At 37.5% G+C, this 18,790-nt stretch overlaps 1 protein-coding gene across 4 annotated transcripts in view; it reads right to left on the bottom strand.

Annotated features, from left to right (window-relative positions):
* Window positions 1–14,221: 14,221 nt before the first annotated feature.
* Window positions 14,222–18,790, bottom strand: part of LOC136711465 (poly(rC)-binding protein 3) — a 62,169-nt gene continuing 57,600 nt past the window's right edge. For all 4 annotated transcript variants that reach the window (XM_066687757.1, XM_066687758.1, XM_066687761.1 and 1 more), the window contains exon 14: window positions 14,222–18,391. In XM_066687757.1, coding sequence (XP_066543854.1) covers window positions 18,355–18,391 — 37 coding nt within the window. In that variant the 3' untranslated portion in view covers window positions 14,222–18,354. The remainder of the gene's footprint in view (window positions 18,392–18,790) is intronic.

The following is an 18,790-nucleotide window of genomic DNA, read 5'->3' as shown; positions in this document are numbered from 1 at the left end:
TGTCTGCAGCGGTAATCAACTCGACCCCCACCGGCGCTGTGCTCGCTGCTGATTGGGCAGTTTCGGCAGTACAACTCAATGGTCGCGGACTTGAAGCGCAGCTCTGCGCATATTTGCTGAATCCCACCGATCCCATTGGCGCAGCCGCGCAGATCGAGTGCAGAACTTGCGGACATCTGCGCAACACGAGTGCGACCAATCAGTGCCAGCTCAGTCTCGAGCCTCAGCCGTGGGGACGCGCCGCTGTTTTCGGTGAGGTGTTGTGCTTATAAGACGATGCCCCTTTTCTCATTATTATAGCATAGCTTCTGTACACATAAAGTACACACACATGTATAACCTTAACAGTAAGTTCTATAAAACATAATGAAGCTGATGGTACACACAGGGGAAGTTAATTTATGATAAAAAATCAAACAAACGTTACAGACTTCGGATCAAAAGCAAATGCAAATTACAACACATTTTTCATCTTCACTTATTCAAGTGCAAATGTGTTACCTTCTCACTTAACCCAGATGTTGCCAAACGACAGGCATTGGTTGACTAACACAGTTTACTGTATTATCATTAATTTGACAGAGAAGTTATGTTCATTTGAAATTAACTACCTCTCTCACACTGTCCCGCCTTGACACTTGATTGAAAAGGGGGTTGTGTAGGGCAATTGATCGAGTTGAATGCATGAGAACTGAGGTGTTTTTTTGCAGGTCTTCTCTGAATGAATAGGGTAACATTGGTGAACACAAACTTTACCCATTTTGGAATAGTATTTTTAAAGCATTTGAATGGACTCTTGCATACTTTAGCTGAATGTGTAGCCATTGTTTTGGAGTGTTACTGTGTCATAAAGTTGATATTGTGAAGCTGAGAATAGGTCCTTGTGATCTGATCTTCTGTAATGGGCTGTGCAGCGCAGTGCTGGTGATACCAGTTTATAGATGGCTAGGACAGAGAGATGGATCATAGGATTTAGAGAGGACATCTCAATATGTGAGTTTTCATGATGATGAAGAGGAAAGTAATCCGATAGGCTACACTTTTGATTTTCCTAGGCAGAGGAGCAAGGGAGGCGAGTGAGTAAGATCCACAGTGCAGGTGGGAGAAGATGAGTGGAGCGGGCGAGAGGAGATAAAGGGAGAAGCAAAGTAGCTGTGGACAAAGAGGGCTGTTGCTGGAGAGAAGGGTAGGCAAGGACAATTGACTTTTTTATTTCTTGTGTTTTTCTTTCTGCATTTCACCCTTCAAGATTCAAGAATGCATTTCTAACAAGAACATGAAATAATGTTGTCTACCTATTCCCAATCTCATTTTTAAATTCTAAGAGCTGGAATAAATGTGGCACCCTGCATTCAGAAATAACATTCTGGCTCCTTTAATCTACCTACTATTTAGTTTGCATTGTAAGCTCCTATACATGAACAGGAGAGGTACCATGCTAGGCCCTCAATAATAAAACAAATCATATTGGCCCACAGCAATAAACCCAAAGCCCGGGGAATGCTCACAAGTGAATTGTGTTTGCCAGATTTGCATTTAGATTCTATTTTTAAGCCACTGTACACCTTAGGATTCCCCTAACATAAAATAATTTGCTCCCAAGAATTGTAGCTGGTAGATTTCAGAAAAAGGATTACAAAAAAAATCCTAAAGTGTTATCTCCAAAGGTCCCATAGAGAATAGCTTTAATTGGCGTGCTTTTGGGTGTACTGGCTACTTGTCGATATTGTATTTTCTTTTACAGTATGTATTTCACACAAAAGCAGGGATAAGCTGGTCTACTCTTATTTGTAATTGTAGTCAGTAATTAATCTAAGGACCATGCACTAAAAAACTGAAATGAGCTGTTGCAAATCTTTTATTTTTCTGAACATTTAGAGATTTTTCTTTCCACTAACATTGTGTTGCAGAGAATGTGAACATTTTATAGAGAGCTTGAATCCCAAAGGGAGGAAAAAGGGAATACAAGTAGAAATGTCAAAGACTGCCCTCTGAACATGCTTGTTGTGCCAGACCTAGAATGCCTTCATAGGAAATAATAAATGTCTGCCAAAAAAACCTACAAAACCAGAAATAAAGAACTGTTGCAAAGAACACAGCATTTGTCCCAGTTTACCGTGGCAAGATATAAAAGGAATAGATGGATGCTGTACAGTAATGGGAGGTCAGAGTGGTGTTAAACACAATCAAAAACAAGCCACTGTAGGAGGAATGCAATGTACAGAATGGAAGACATACCGCATTGTGTATTGTGGACAGCGCTACATATTGCACTGACTAAGTCATCGCTGGGAATGCAAAATGATGTCAGTCTCACAAAACACTGGAGGCTTCAAGAGGCTAAAAGTTGTTAAGCACCAACATTGCACTGTGAATGCTTATAGCCTCATGCTGTTTTTCTCAGTGACGCCTCGCTGATAACAAATTTAACAAAAGAGATGAGCAATCTCGAGGAATTCCCTGGATGTACTCCTGTTTTCCATGAATTGACCTTTAAGTGTGTGTTGTGTCAAAAGACATTGCAAGGAGGGTTCAGTCCTAAAGTACACAAAAAGTGTTATTTTAGGCGAAACCACCAGGGAGGCTGTAGCTTTCAAAGGCCTTTATCAGCTGTTTGGTTTTTAAATGGTCACACTAAAAGCCTTTCTAAAACACCAGGCTTATTTACTTGTGGGAAAGCAGAGTATTGTAGGAAATGTTCCAATATTTGCTCTCTTTCCCAAACAACTAAAATGCGGATAATGTAAATACTGCATAGACTCCAAACAGCATCATTTCTATTGGTGAAGTATTCCAGTGCATCATCTAAACTGACTACATCACTCACCTTTTCAACATCTGACCTTTATTTCCTTTATCATCTATCTGGTTAATTCCCTAACTGTATCTTCTATACTTGTTGCGTCAGTTGCTGACAATTGTAGCTGTGTTTGTATGTTTTCCGTTGTTCTAGAATGTTCATCATATGCAGTGGTTAAAATTAAAAAAAGAGTAATCCAAACAATTGTTTTTTTCGAAATGCATTTTAATATAAAGGAGCACAATAGTTACTTCCTCTATCTAAGGATATTTGACAGATTTATGATTTATTGACGTTCTCGCAGTGCTAAACTACACTGGGCTTGGCTCTTAAATCAGGCCTAATTTGATTAAATGACACTGTCTTGATAAACTGTAATGCACTTTTGTAATGAGCTTTTTTAACTCCACCCCCTGACCTCAGCGAAGTTCTGTGGAGAATTGACTTTGGGGTGAGAAAGGCCTCATTTCCAAAAGTAATATGTTTTTTTTTTTTTTTATCCTCCACATTGAAAAGAGAAAGGACAAAACGCACTTCTGGGAAACATTTAGTCCACCACACCCACCTTTGACCTCAGTGCAGTGTAATCAGACAGAAACAGGCAATTCGAGATCCAGCAATCAAGTTTACATGAAATTGTTTCAATTTGTAAAATACTGTAACATCTCATGCAACTACGTGCAATCAAGACTTTTAACCTTAGGTCAGTTTGGAAGTGCAGACAAATCTCAGTTGTTTCCAAGGAGATATAGAGCAGGTTGATTGAGGTTCTATGGCACTGTTTTGATGAAAGGCAATCTTAATGCACATGTCAAACCATCTACAGTGTGCAGCTGTGCATTTGCAATATAAATCTTGATAACAGTGCATTCTCAACAGCCACATGCCATCCTGTATTCCCTCCCCAACCCATCACACACTTTTTAACTTTTTCCAAAATAAATAAATGCATAGATACACAAGTGGAACAATTAGCATATACATTTATTATATTGATAGACCTGTAGATGAAAAGTCTTGAATACATTGTAGTGAGGGTCAGGGCAGCTGGTGTCAATACCTCTTATCTCAGTACAACAATGTAGTACAGTTCCCTTAGTGATGATAAGTTATATTATCTATATGCAGACATTCATTTTTCTTGTTTTTTCAATAAAAAAGGAAAGTTAATAAGGGTAAAACTAAATCACATTTTGCTTCTTTCCTCCTTGTATTTTAGCTTTCGCTTATAATAGTCAGCCCCTTCAAATTTAAAATGTGTTTAACAAAGCAAGTAATCGGTCACTTTATCTACCTGAAAATTCAGGTGCAAACCCAACAAGTCTTGAGAACTGGGTCTTCTAAATGCGTAATAGCCGAACCCAAGAAGAGCCATTACAAACCAGTAAAGAGTTAACAAAACAGTAAAGAGTTAAAAAAGAAAGCAAACAAAAGGGAGCATTGTCTTATGAATTGCACTCCTAATGACACGGATTCAAATGAACACGGAGACCATCAGGCCCTTCGCACTCGAAAAGAAACCCAATTACAGAGAAGACCTTTGCTTGCTCTATGTATTTCCCTTTGGTGTACATTATACATTATTAATGCCACACTTCCGGCTAAGTACACACAAATGCAAACACAGGGGCAGGAGTATTAGAACATGCAGTGGTAGAAAGATCTCTAGTGTAAGAGGTTCGAAGGGTCTGTGGGATTGTGGAGTAACATTGCAACCTATGTAGCAATATTGAATTATGATATATTTGTTCCTATTTACACAGACATTAATCTGAGTCATTAATAGTTACAACCATTTTAGACAGGTGGCCATTAGATTTGCATTCTTGATTTGCAAGGGAAGTCAACATTGAGAGAAATCAAATATTAGTGATCAGGAGTTCACAACCCCAATGCCGGCGATCCACTTGGGGATTGATGCTCGACAATCTATAAATACCTGCTTTCAATCAGGTTCGTCATTTTGCATGCCATCTTCTCTCAAGACATAGCCTCTTGGGCTCCTTGGCTCATTCCACTTAGGGGGATCAAGTCCGACGGTCTGGGCTATTCTGTTATTTCCTTCAGTCAAGTGAGTACAGCCAAAAGCTTCTCCTAACCAGTCGCTCTCACTATACGCTACATTGGGATTGAAAACTACTGAGTTAAAAGGTCATAATATACGTTTTTTTTATAGAATCTTAAAACAAGCACAATCACGCCATACAAATTTCCCTAAAACAAAAGAGAGATGAACTTGTCTGAAAGTCTATTAAGAGTATTGTTTTCCACTTTGTATCACGATTCCTTCATCTCCAAACAGTAACATATACCTCAGTGTAAAAAAGAACACTAAGTATAGGATCATTGAGGCATTCTGTGACATGTGACTTTGCAAATACTGTAACATATTGTACAGGAGTGGAATAACAATGATGGGGCAGGGAAAACAAAATTAACAAGCTCTTCTCGCCTCACTTTATTAATTGGACCTTTGTTCAGACAGATCAGTTTCAGTCGATACATAATTAATCAAGACGCAATCGGTAATTAAGCTCAATTTAAACTCAGTTCAACAATCAGTGGCATACTACATTCAGGACCCGTGAAGTGGAAGTCACAAAGGAAAATGTAATTATTATATAAACACAGCTAGTGCCACTTCCCCTTAAAAACATCACAGTAATTATATGAAGGCTTGTTTTCTGTGCAAACACGTTGACATAAAAAGTTATCTTCAGGAGAAGAAAAAAAGAAAAGAAATACTTGCCAGCCAGCTGTCAGTCCAGTGACTTCTCAAAGCAATGACTAGGACTTTACTTTCTTCTAAGATTTATATTAATTCTCAATCTCTGGACTCTATAGTCTGCAGCTTGATTGTATTGGGTGATAAAAACTTGGTCTGGCGGAGCTGCACTAGTAGAAACAAATAAAACTTGAATAATGAAAGATTCACAAAAAACTTTAATTTGAGGACGGGGTGTCCTAATCAACACCATAATTTCTCTGGAGGTGAAATTTGAGTGTGAAAGCAATTAAAATAACACTATTTTCCTCTAGTCCCCACTAAATCCATATCATGTACTTCACAGTTATTCTTGCTGGTGCTGGTGTAGTTACGGGCTCTGCACATTTCAATTTGGAGCATGACAGTGCAAAAAGTATTAATAACAAAATCCATGCTTTATTTCTCTTAAATTGGAGTTCAGACTTCCAAAAAGTGAAGCAAGATTATAGAAGCAAGAACAAACTCTACACACAAACACGCAATATTCAGTTATGCATTGTCTTCCTGATTCTTCCTGTTTGATTTAATCCCTTTGACTTTGTATTTAAATAAAATTGGTCATGTTTCTTACTATGAACTGTCCTCCCCAGATTTTAAAGAAATTCAGTGCAACTGCTTGTTCGTTCAGCCATTACAGAGGGTGGTCTTCTCCCACAGTATCTCTGAGTAAACTCCATAGATGGGTGAGGGTGGGAAAAGAGGATGTGGTCATTAGCAATATACAAACTGTGACTAATAGATGTGTTAGCATGGCTCATCTTCTTTCCAATTCTCTTGTGCTGCAAATTAATTTGTACCGCTTTCTGGTACTTAATAGACAAATTACATGTCAAGCAGTAATGGTGAGTTGGGCTTCCTTAACCAATTTAGTAATTCAAGCGTGGTGGTACTATGACAAAGCAAATCCATCTCTTTTGATGAGAGAAGTCGCGATTAGAAATCACTTTCAACCCTGTGTATTTATCAAAATTATACACACTTTTTGCATGGCAGGTAGCTATAAGTCGAGTGAAGTGGTTTATTTTTTATTGAACTTTTCGTAAACACAAAGTTTAACTGGGGGATTTTTTATTACAATGTTATTGTTTTCCTAATACTTGAATTCCTTATTGTACCTGTAGGCCAAAGTATTGACCTGAAAAGGAGTGGTAACATAAGAAAGAAGTATGGAAGGCAGTTTCAATGGCACCTTAACTTTCTGTGCCTTTAATACAGTACGCAATTACATGGTCAAACATTTTCCAGTGTTTTCTTCTTAAAAGCTGTCACCTTTGCTTGCAATTATGTACAATTATCTTTATTGATGTGTATTTTTAAGGTGATTAGACCTTATTCTACCCTAACTGGGATTTCTGATGTGGTTAAAATATTAATCTAGATAAAGATGGAACCCATATACTTATCTGTCACTACCCATGAAGGAGAGATGAGATGTCCGATTTTTGCTTGTAGGTCCGACAAATGTTAATTGCAAGATGTTTGGCGTGGTGGGCAGAACCTTGACATAGACCAATTAAGATTGAGCTGTGTTTGCAAAGTTTGCCTCAGTAGGAGATCTGGCCAAGGTAAAATCAGAAGGAACAGAGAAAAGGTTAACAATCTAGTGAGAAATCACCAGAGGAAAATGACATTTAAATTACCATAATATCTTTCAGACAGGTCGTATGATTCCTTCCTCTACAGGCAATAGCCACACTTGTTCTCACATGTTTAAACTTCCTGTACAGAATGTTATCAAATGTATTTTTCTCTTGAAAAGCTTTTAAGATGCCTATTAATTTTGCACAGACAGGTATCAGCTGAAGTATGCACTATTTTATTACAGAAACCAATCAAGTATCACTTAGATACGGTGGCCCTGAAGTGCAACTGCTGAAAAAATAAAACAGTGGCTGCGAGATTTGGAAGTGCTGAAAAAATAAAGAAGCTGCTGCAGCATTTTCCGAAGCAATTACGGAAAGGGAGGGACATTGTGAAATATATTTGACTGATGCCATTGGACAGCAAGCCAGTCACGTGGGCCGAGCAGCTTCTCAGAAGAGACAACAGAGTCTGAGAAACGGCGCCAACTGCGCAGAGCGCGAAGTATCATATTAATATCGCTGTGTCTTCTGCTCTCTGTCCACTGTGGTGGCATATTAAGAGTTATAGGGCTGTCCTAAAATGTATTAGAATTAATGAAAGCTTATGGAATCACTAATTTAACTAAACATGTATATTTCCATATACAATTACAGTACTCAGCCTATATGTAAGCTCTAAGAAGTGAAGGTTGTAATAAGAACCTTTTTGGATCCCAGGGTTGATACTGTGGAGGATCCTTCAGGTTCTTATTAGAAACCTTTACCAAGGTTCCCTGCAAACCAGGATCCTTAAAGCACGTTGAATGTGTGTTAAATCAATCGCGATCATGATGAAAAGGGCTCTTAAATGATCGCTTGTGTTTCCACGGAGCTCACGCTTCTTAAACGAACCCTTTAACTCACGAACAACCCAAAGGTTCGATAGAACCGCTGAAGAATCTTACATGTTTAGAGTGAGTATGTACTCGGTTGGTGTTTTTTCTGTTACAGTTCTTAATTTATTGTAGAAGCTTTATTTTCTGTTCACTGTATTTGAAAGATTACGTTTAAAAAGTAAAGTAGTCCTGATCCAATGTAAATTACAATGTCTGGTCACGCATAAGTGGGGCAGGCTAATTTGATAGCAATTCCAAAAGATAGAATCACACTCATTAATAATAATAATAATAATAATAATAATAATAATAATAATAATAATAAAAGATGTTGATGTTTATATCAATTAAATATACTTTTCTGTGTAAATGGGTTAATGTGTGTATATATGTATATATATATACACTCACCTAAAGGATTATTAGGAACACCATACTAATACTGTGTTTGACCCCCTTTCGCCTTCAGAACTGCCTTAATTCTACGTGGCATTGATTCAACAAGGTGCTGAAAGCATTCTTTAGAAATGTTGGCCCATATTGATAGGATAGCATCTTGCAGTTGATGGAGATTTGTGGGATGCACATCCAGGGCACGAAGCTCCCGTTCCACCACATCCCAAACATGCTCTATTGGGTTGAGATCTGGTGACTGTGGGGGCCAGTTTAGTACAGTGAACTCATTGTCATGTTCAAGAAACCAATTTGAAATGATTCGACCTTTGTGACATGGTGCATTATCCTGCTGGAAGTAGCCATCAGAGGATGGGTACATGGTGGTCATAAAGGGATGGACATGGTCAGAAACAATGCTCAGGTAGGCCGTGGCATTTAAACGATGCCCAATTGGCACTAAGGGGCCTAAAGTGTGCCAAGAAAACATCCCCCACACCATTACACCACCACCACCAGCCTGCACAGTGGTAACAAGGCATGATGGATCCATGTTCTCATTCTGTTTACGCCAAATTCTGACTCTACCATCTGAATGTCTCAACAGAAATCGAGACTCATCAGACCAGGCAACACTTTTCCAGTCTTCAACTGTCCAATTTTGGTGAGCTTGTGCAAATTGTAGCCTCTTTTTCCTATTTGTAGTGGAGATGAGTGGTACCCGGTGGGGTCTTCTGCTGTTGTAGCCCATCCGCCTCAAGGTTGTACGTGTTGTGGCTTCACAAATGCTTTGCTGCATACCTCGGTTGTAACGAGTGGTTATTTCAGTCAAAGTTGCTCTTCTATCAGCTTGAATCAGTCGGCCCATTCTCCTCTGACCTCTAGCATCAACTAGGCATTTTCGCCCACAGGACTGCCGCATACTGGATGTTTTTCCCTTTTCACACCATTCTTTGTAAACCCTAGAAATGGTTGTGCGTGAAAATCCCAGTAACTGAGCAGATTGTGAAATACCCAGACCGGCCCGTCTGGCACCAACAACCATGCCACGCTCAAAATTGCTTAAATCACCTTTCTTTCCCATTCAGACATTCAGTTTGGAGTTCAGGAGATTGTCTTGACCAGGACCACACCCCTAAATGCATTGAAGCAACTGCCATGTGATTGGTTGATTAGATAATTGCATTAATGAGAAATTGAACAGGTGTTCCTAATAATCCTTTAGGTGAGTGTATATATATATATTGTTTGCTTTATAATATATATTGTGCAGGAACATTTGTAAATTGTTTATTTGAAGTAGACAATACAACAAAGGTTAAGGTTCCCAACAGGTTTTGTACAGAGCACTACAGACAGGACATGGTTTTAAAGCAGAAAAGTACATTCAGTATAAAACGCATGTAGAATTAAGATAAGTTAGAGAGACAATGCAAAAGTCCTTAATAAAATAAAAATCCATCCATTTTCGAAGCCGCTCATCCTGGTCAGGTGGCGGGTAGCCCATGGCGGATCGGCAGGAACACCCCAGGACGGGCGCAGCCCATTGCTTGGCAGTTCAGCTCTGCCGATCAACCTGGCGGACGGTGGGAAGAAGCGGGAGACCCGGGAAACCGCGCAGACAGACACCGACACCGAGCCGAGACCCGAACCAGCGCCACCGTGCCGCCCCCAAAATAAAAATACTATTTTATATGAATGTGTTGTTTATTATTGTTTCTTAGTTTTTTGGAGATACTCACATTTGTTAAAGCCGTCTCTCTAATTTTGCATTTCCCAAATTAGCTCCTGCTCTTGTCTATTAAATCCGTAAACTGCTCCTTCTGATGGAATTGTTAACGGATGTTTTCTGTTAGCGCTTAAGAATAATAATTAAAATAAATCACTGTCACACTGCCTTGTAATAATGAAGTACAGTTGTTAATTTAGTAAATCTGGCTACTTTTAACCCCATTCTGTCTCCTACCTAAGCTTTCATTAATTCTAATACATTTTATATGCCACCACAGTGGACAGAGAGCAGAAGACACAGCGATATTAATATGATACTTCGCGCTCTGCGCAGTTGGCGCCGTTTCTCAGACTCTGTTGTCTCTTCTGAGAAGCTGCTCGGCCCACGTGACTGGCTTGCTGTCCAATGGCATCAGTCAAATATATTTCACAATGTCCCTCCCTTTCCGTAATTGCTTCGGAAAATGCTGCAGCAGCTTCTTTATTTTTTCAGCACTTCCAAATCTCGCAGCCACTGTTTTATTTTTTCAGCAGCTGTTTTATTTTTTCAGCAGTTGCACTTCAGGGCCACCGTACTTAGATCTACACTTAAGGCCAAATATCAGAAATGTCAGTTTTAGAAGTGGATTTAGTCCAGGGAGTATTTCATTGTATGCCAAAATAATAACATAATGTAGGAAATTAATGTCAGTCTTACACTACTGTAATTTAAGTTAAAGGGTTATACAATGCCTAATATAGTTCATGCTTTTCACACATTCAGTCACTATGTCTGAATGGTTTTGACAACAGAAATGGCTCTGATGAACCACTCAGGTAATTCCTTAAATTAAAGACGGAAGCAATTCTACAGCCCTGATAATTGAGATCTCAGAAGGCAGCCATAGTATGTCATCTACACTAAGTATAGTCCTGACAAATGAGCTAGAATGGCATTTTGGAATCTGATTGAGTCAGTAACAACACCCTTCCTCACCTACTGACATGAAATGACTAATAACGTTTTTTTAAAGAAAGAATCGGTTTATCTTCATTTCGCCCCTCCATTCAACTGGTACAGTTCACAATTTATGATTAAACAAAGCTTGCTTCGCATATATTCTGTGTTTACTGAAACATTAATACCATTTTATACTGACATCCCATTCTCAAGATGTAGGAACAACTAGTGCAGAGGTCTAAAAAATAAATATAGAGATAAATAAATAAAAATCATTATCATACATACATCATCTCAGAGTATGCCTGCAGAATTCTAGTATAGTGTTTGCAAATCAAGGTATAAAATGTCAGTGGGGAACACCGACAATGTTTTCTTTCTTATAACAGCCCCTTAAGATACAGTACAGTGTTTTTGTGCAATTCAATTTAGGAATTGACCTAAGTCCACCAAAGCAGACATAAGGGGGGAAAAAAATGTAAATTAACTGAATAAACCTGTGCCTGGATGGTTTCTCCCTCTCTACCTGCCAACACACATTCTCATGTCAGAGTACTGCATATACAGGAGCGGTATTCACAGATGTATGCCACTGCCAAGCACCAACCTTGTCAGCGGTACCTTTCAATAGAAACCACCAGAGCTGTTGTTGATCCGGGCCTTAGTCACCAGCAGAGCAGAAACAATATCTTGTGTGGCATACTAGCCTACTAGCGATGTGTGTCGGTTGCGAATATTGCGTTACACCCCTGACAGATGTTTGTGTTTTTCTTTTCTCTCCACAGAGGAAAATCACACAATGTCAAAGCCATCCAGTCATGAATGTCCTGCTTCAAGAACACCTAAAACCTGTTATTTGATTTATTTGATAACTAAACTCCACTTTGCTCAGATTAACTGGAAATCGCTTTAACCAGCAGTTAGCAAAGTGAGATGTGAGCACAGGGAAGGACAAACAGTCTGTAAGTGTAGAAGGCTAGAATCAAAATCAATTAAGTTGTTTGCCGCCAACTCATCCCTCTTGTTAGAAAGCATTTCAGACATCAAACTGTTTATCAAGATCACCTTCAGCTAGTAGTACAAGCTGATCTGCTACACTGTACTGGACGTAATTTAGTTTCATGATTATATAATTTTCTTCATAAGGTAATAATCTCGGGTTAGGAAATTAGATGAGAAAAACTGAAATATAACTGTTTTATCTAAAACTTTTAACTTAATCTTAATCTTGGTTTACAATATATTCTACTATATGTGCATTTTATATTAAAATATCATAATTTTGTTTTGTTTTTCAGATATTTATATAAATTAAGTGGCATGTTTTTTTTTTTTTTTTACGTGCACTAGAAAGTGAATATAAAGTTAAACCAAAATCTCAATTTTTGAATCAACAGACACATTTTGTAGTAAATGATATAATCAATTATATATTCAATAACTTTCAAGTCAACCTTTTTATATTGGATACCAATACTACTTTCAATTAATAATTATATTTCCTGTGCAAGTCAAATCAATACAATTAAAATCGAATGACCATTGGATTTCACTAATTTAGACCATGGACATAGGATTGACCTATTCTTCAAATTGAACACCAGCAGTATCTACTTTTTTGGGGTTATCTTAATTTTTCAGAAAGACTCAATTAAACACTGGTCTAGCCAGCCAAAAGGTTTTGTATTCAGTTCAATCAGCGCTTAAGAGCTTATTAACCATGGACATGCAGAACATCTCCAAAATGAAGCCATAGCTGTTTTATTGTGGACTACTGACCATTTCTTTTATGTATGTATGTATGTATGTATGTATTTAATTGTTTGTTTTACATGTTACTTTTGAGCTTTTAAAAAACACAGCTATGGGGATTGGTGACCTATCCAACCAAACATGTTATTTTGGAGACATTCAGTGTGAACTTTTATTCCACTGCTTTCTCTCCTTAATGAAACCATTTATTTGTGAGCTTTTAATAACACAGTGGTTGTGTATGAAGTAATCAGCAGGCCTTTCAGAACCTAATAATTCATATGTGCATTTTTAGAAACCACTGAGAAAATAAAAGAGTGCGATCTACCTCAATTATTTTAACATTTAATTTGGTCATACAAGCAATATGCATCCCTTAACAATCATTTAATTATATTCTGGAACTTTTGACCCAGAGAATCCATATTGGCAATGTTAATTTAGTGCAGCAGAATGGGAGTGAAGAGCTATGGCATGTACTGCAGACAGTGAATTACGTGAACTAAGTTTGTGTGCTATAAACATTTTTGGTTTTTGACAGCAACTTTGGTAACATCAGTAGATTTTTTTATACTATTGTCTTTATACTTGATTCCATATTTGTATGACGTGAACGGGTCATTGTGTGCCAATGTGTTAGAGTGCTCAACAGAAGAATGACAAATCTTCTAATGAAATCTGGGATTATTTATTTGCATTGTGAGCCCTCTAGTGGTTTAGAGAGATCTGCCAGTGATGCAGAGTGCTGCCTTTCTAAATCTTGGTATGGTAATAAAACGATTATCCAACCGCACTAGATACTGATAAACTGGTTTGCACAGCACATGTGATTTGAATTATACCTCCAGGAAAGGAGTTGCAACTTCACCATCTAAGCTCCTGCAGTGTCTTCCATTACGCAATCTCCTTTTGATGCCACATTGATCTGTCCATGTGTTCAAAGCACCAATATGATATGTTGAACAGTACCTGCTCACCAAAACCATTAAATACAGCAGTATGCTGCATATGTAGATGTTCTGAAATTGAAACCTTATGATTTAAATGTTAGTTGACTTTCTGAAGTCCTTTTTCAATGACTGCCTTTCTTTCGCGATTGGCAGGTGGATGAATGTTTTGAACTGGTTTTGAGCTGTAGTTAATAAGCTGAACCATCCTTGTAAAACTATGTTCAATATAGTGTGGTGTTCTTTATTTTATTCACCAGAGAACTGCTATATATGCTTTTACCTCACTGTGAAACCAGGTGTAATTTTTGCGATTAGTTTATGTGCGAGGAAAGCTTTGTATGGTGTTGGCACTTTGCAAATTGAGTGGGGGAGCAGGGGTGCTGGAAGAAAATGAACAAGAAAGAACTATTAAGAAGACAAGAGGCTCCTCAAGGGAAAAAGAAACTTTATTTATTTTTTCCTTTTTACAAAACATTTGAAAGGTTACCTAATCTCAATAATTTAAATCTAATATAGATCTGCAAGCAGCATATCATTAACCTAAAAATAAAAACCAAACTCTTTGTTACAGTTTCAAACAGCAGAAGATACATAAGCACAGACATAAAAAGGATCTTTTTTTTTCTTTTTCTTTTTTTTTTTTGCTGCTCTAGTACAGGAGACAAATAAAATAAAATAGTGAACCGCGCGCACGAGAGAGAGAGAGAGTACATTAATGATCTAATCCTGAATCTCATGCATCAGAACATTATTGTAATAACTGTAAATTGCACATTTTATGTTTGTTTCATTGATCACAAACATAGGGAGTTTTAAATGATGGCCTTTATGTAGGGGAAATAATCTTAAAACTCACAATCTCTTCCACACTGTAACCATAGGAATTATGCACTTTTAACCTTGTTTTACTGTGGTTTGAATATACATTTTCACTCTGTTTTACTACACCAGTCTATGCATATTACTACAATAGACCATGGCATACTACAGTAATAACATAGTAATATAATTGTAAATCCTATATAATAAACCACAGTGAAGGCATGTTACACTTATGAGGAAATCACAGTAAAAACAAGTGCAACAATCTACTAAGGTAGATTTTCAGAGGGTTAGTGTTTTTCCAATGTTCCAATGTTACGAAGCCATTACTTGTAGAAAACATTTGTTAATTTAAACAATTACATGTATTGTTCCTTAAAGATACATGGATTGTATTGCTTCAATCCCTAACTGCCATAAATACTAGCATCAGCTCAGTGGAAAGATGTTAAACCTTTATAAGCTTCAGATTTCTCTACAATGAATCCCATTTCTTATTGCCTGCTTTTATTAGTTTATAGAGTCTTACCATTGTGCAAAAACAACCGGTTTGGTTTCTGTTGTTAACAGCTGTTACGGATTATATTTAATGTGGGGGGAAAAAATAATAAAATAAAAAATTCTCTCATTAGGATGATTAGAAATTATTTCTCATTAGAACCCCCCCCCCCCCCCTTTCACACTTTTAATCACCATAAAGCTTGTAAACTTCTCTTCATAAAGCTCTACTCATAAAGCTTCATGTAAAAATGTTTACAATCCATTAAGTGGTCTGTTTTTTATATTTTGTTTTACCAAATTCTACAACATGCCCTGCTAGTGCCCCTGAAATCCAACTTATTCAATTACAATCAGAAATTCAAAAACAAGTACAATCAAAAGTAAAGAAAAATACTTTGCAAACCAATCTCATCATTTCAAAGTTGTGAAGAACACCAATACATAACTTATAGATAAATAATATTAATAATCATAATAAGCATCTAAGAGCAACAACATACAAAATAATAGGCCCTTTAAAGTCCCTTTATATACAAAATTTATTAACAATCATTTTGTTAGTTTTTTTAACTACCAAGGTGAATTCCAGCCTTTTGGTTGAACTCTGCAGGAACCTTTACATGTAATTATGCCTTACTCAGTAGCCTTTACATAAATCCCCATCAGAACTGTAATCTGTTAAAGGGTATGTAACAGGGAAACTGATTTTATTCTTCTTGGTAATACATTATTAGTTAAATTTATGTTTGATTCTGGTAATTCAAGATACATTTCTATCATCCTAATCTGTTGAGATCAAATGCAATGCAAGACAGGATTAAAAAGTCTTTGATGCCACATCATTTGTAAATGGTCTCTCATGTTAAAATTAGGTAAAAAGTTGCTATTCTTGGTCCTAATGCAGAGACCAACCTCAGCAAAGCATACATTTGAATATATGCATGGCATTAGGCTGCTTAAACCTTTTTTTTAAACCTGAAAAGATGCTGTTTCAGGGAATCGGATTAAAAGAGAGAAAAAAAAGACATACTGTCACATGTTCTGTTGAAGGTACTACATTCAATTTCCTCTCCAGTACTTAAAACCCATTTCTGAAATCAATGCAGTAAAGGTCCAGATAAATCACTTATGTTGTCTAAGGCCATTATAGGGAAACTCATTCTAATCTAAACAGATGTTTTTTGTAGTTTTTAAATCGGGCAAGGGTCTTTAAATTCAAGGCCTGTACACTGCCAGCCCACAGAAGAGAACCTACACCTGGAACTATGACTTTGGGAATCACGTTACTAACCCTAGCTCTCAATCCGAAGGGCTACCATAACCACCAGTGACAAAACGATCTAAATAAAACCACTAGGTAACAGCCAGGAAAGTAAAAAATAAAAAAGAAACCTTTCATCTTAATCCTTTTTCTTGAAAACTCTCACTGGAGAGATTTCTCTTTTTCGGAAGCAATATCTTTGTGGTCATTAAAGCAGACATGGCGACTATCTGCATATCAAGAATTCTTGAAATGAAACCAAAAATAAAATGCAGAAAGAAACAATCATGTGTAAGAGGCAGGGAGACCGGTTTGTAAAAAGTTCAAACCCACCTCCTGGGTTCCCAACTGAACCCTTAAACATTCTATGGCCCTAACACATTTGGCTCATTCCAAGTCTAAACTCTATGGTATGTCTAATTCTGATCATACCTGACCATGTCTACGTGTTCCAGAGTGTTCTAAAGGAAACACGTGTTTAGTGTGAATACACACGGGTATACTTTATATATATATATATATATATATATATATATATATATATATATATATATATATAATGACAAGACTGCGGTGGACCATCTTTAATGCTTTCACATCTAGAGTGCGCAAAATCAGAAATCACTCTCTAATCCACACAGAATGGTGTTTTAAAGGTGAAATGGAACAGAATTTGGGGAACTCCCTATATTTCAAATAGGGAAATTAATATAGTTATTTACTTGTTTGTTTGTTTTTCTATATGCACAATATAGGCCTACTTGCATACATACAGCATACAGGGATGATGAGCAGTTTTTATTATCGGCATATTGGTATTCATTCTCAAAAGCAGCAATTATTAGTTCAGGGACTCTTTCGAGGGATGTTGTTGAGAAAGGAAGAGTGGTTTGTTGTCAGAGAATTCAAATTCACTCAATCGGACATGACGTCTGTCGTAAGGCCAATAGTATGTAGCCAATTCAGCCACACAAAAGCAGGCCTCTTAAGGGCGTTCTATAGAGCATCCCCTCGCCTACTGTTCCGTGGCCTGAAAACAGTACTTTCGATGTTTCAGTTATACAAAGATACCTGTAATTTTATTCTGCTTCAGGTTTTATTATTATTATTATTATAGTTATTATTATTAAACATATCCGGGCCATATGAAACTGAGCACCCTGCATGAACTGGAATTTTCTCACAGTACTCCAGTTCTCTCATCATAAACTTTTGCATTTCCATCTGCACTGCCCCCTGTACACCCAGAGGCATGCTATGTGTTTATTATCCTGGGTTTTATGCTTGGTCTTTTGCTGCCATTTTGTTTAACACATTATCTCTTTGTCAAAGCTGCTCATTTCAATATGACAGGGTCCTGTGCCACTGACCGTAAAAATGAATACAAATACTGCTCTGATAATGTGTCCTATATTTCATCCCTCATGCTTACACATACACTCACGCACACATAAAGTATGTATGCAGTCTATTAATCTTGTCAAGTGAATGTGTGTGAGAAGCGCAGGTATAAGGTACCTGGGTGACTCAAGTTATGGCCTGTGGTTTACAAAAATGATAAACCATCGTAATATTTTATCATTTTTAAACCACACATTCTTTCCATGTTGCTGTAAAGACTGTTTAAGAATAGGCTTTCAAGTTCTAGAAGAGCACAACGTACATAGAAGAAAACAAATTACAGCAAATAAAAAAATTTATGCAGAGCGCCAGCTACTGGCATGTACGGTACTAGAGTGTCAAAAAAGCAAAGTGTCCTTTAAAACAATGGAGAAAGCAGGTCTGGAGCATCAAGATAACAACTTAGGTATGGAAGGAGGAACATTGAACTGGAATATTTAAATATGTACACATTATTGAATATAAATAAGTTATAATCACTTAAAATGCAGGACAGCCGAATACATAGAGATAAAACTAGGTGCGATGCCATTGGCTCAAGAGGGTCATGTGATGCAGTGAGGGATGATGGGTAGAAATTAGAGTGTGCCCATTCCAGTGACCTCAGACGTCAGCCTAGAACAGTCAGGGTAGGAGGTAGAAAGGAGGACAGGGGGTGGGGGCAGGGGGTAGGGAGATAGAAAAAAAAATTGAGAAAAATAAAACAATGCTGAAAGCATTTGACACTTTCGTACAACATTGTAAGCTCTGCAGTTATTTACCAACTAGCTCTCCACTTCAGTGATACTGAAATCTCATGCATATGGATTTGAGTCAGTATGAGAAAGCCGTGGACCTGGAAATGAGCTAATTACGTTTCCCCAGTGATTCCTACTGTACTGGTTTTTCAACATTTTGTGTTGAGAAGCCCTTATGGACTAAGCTACAACAAAGATAGAAAAGAGGACTGCAGCATGGATACACAAAGGATAGGTTTACAACCAGGCGGAGAATATAATTTTGTTGTCCAAAGAC

This window comes from Amia ocellicauda, chromosome 16 (assembly GCF_036373705.1).
Source record: "Amia ocellicauda isolate fAmiCal2 chromosome 16, fAmiCal2.hap1, whole genome shotgun sequence".
Classification (NCBI taxonomy): domain Eukaryota; kingdom Metazoa; phylum Chordata; class Actinopteri; order Amiiformes; family Amiidae; genus Amia; species Amia ocellicauda.
Note: the sequence above shows the minus strand (reverse complement) of the source record. Positions and strands in the feature narration are given on the sequence as shown.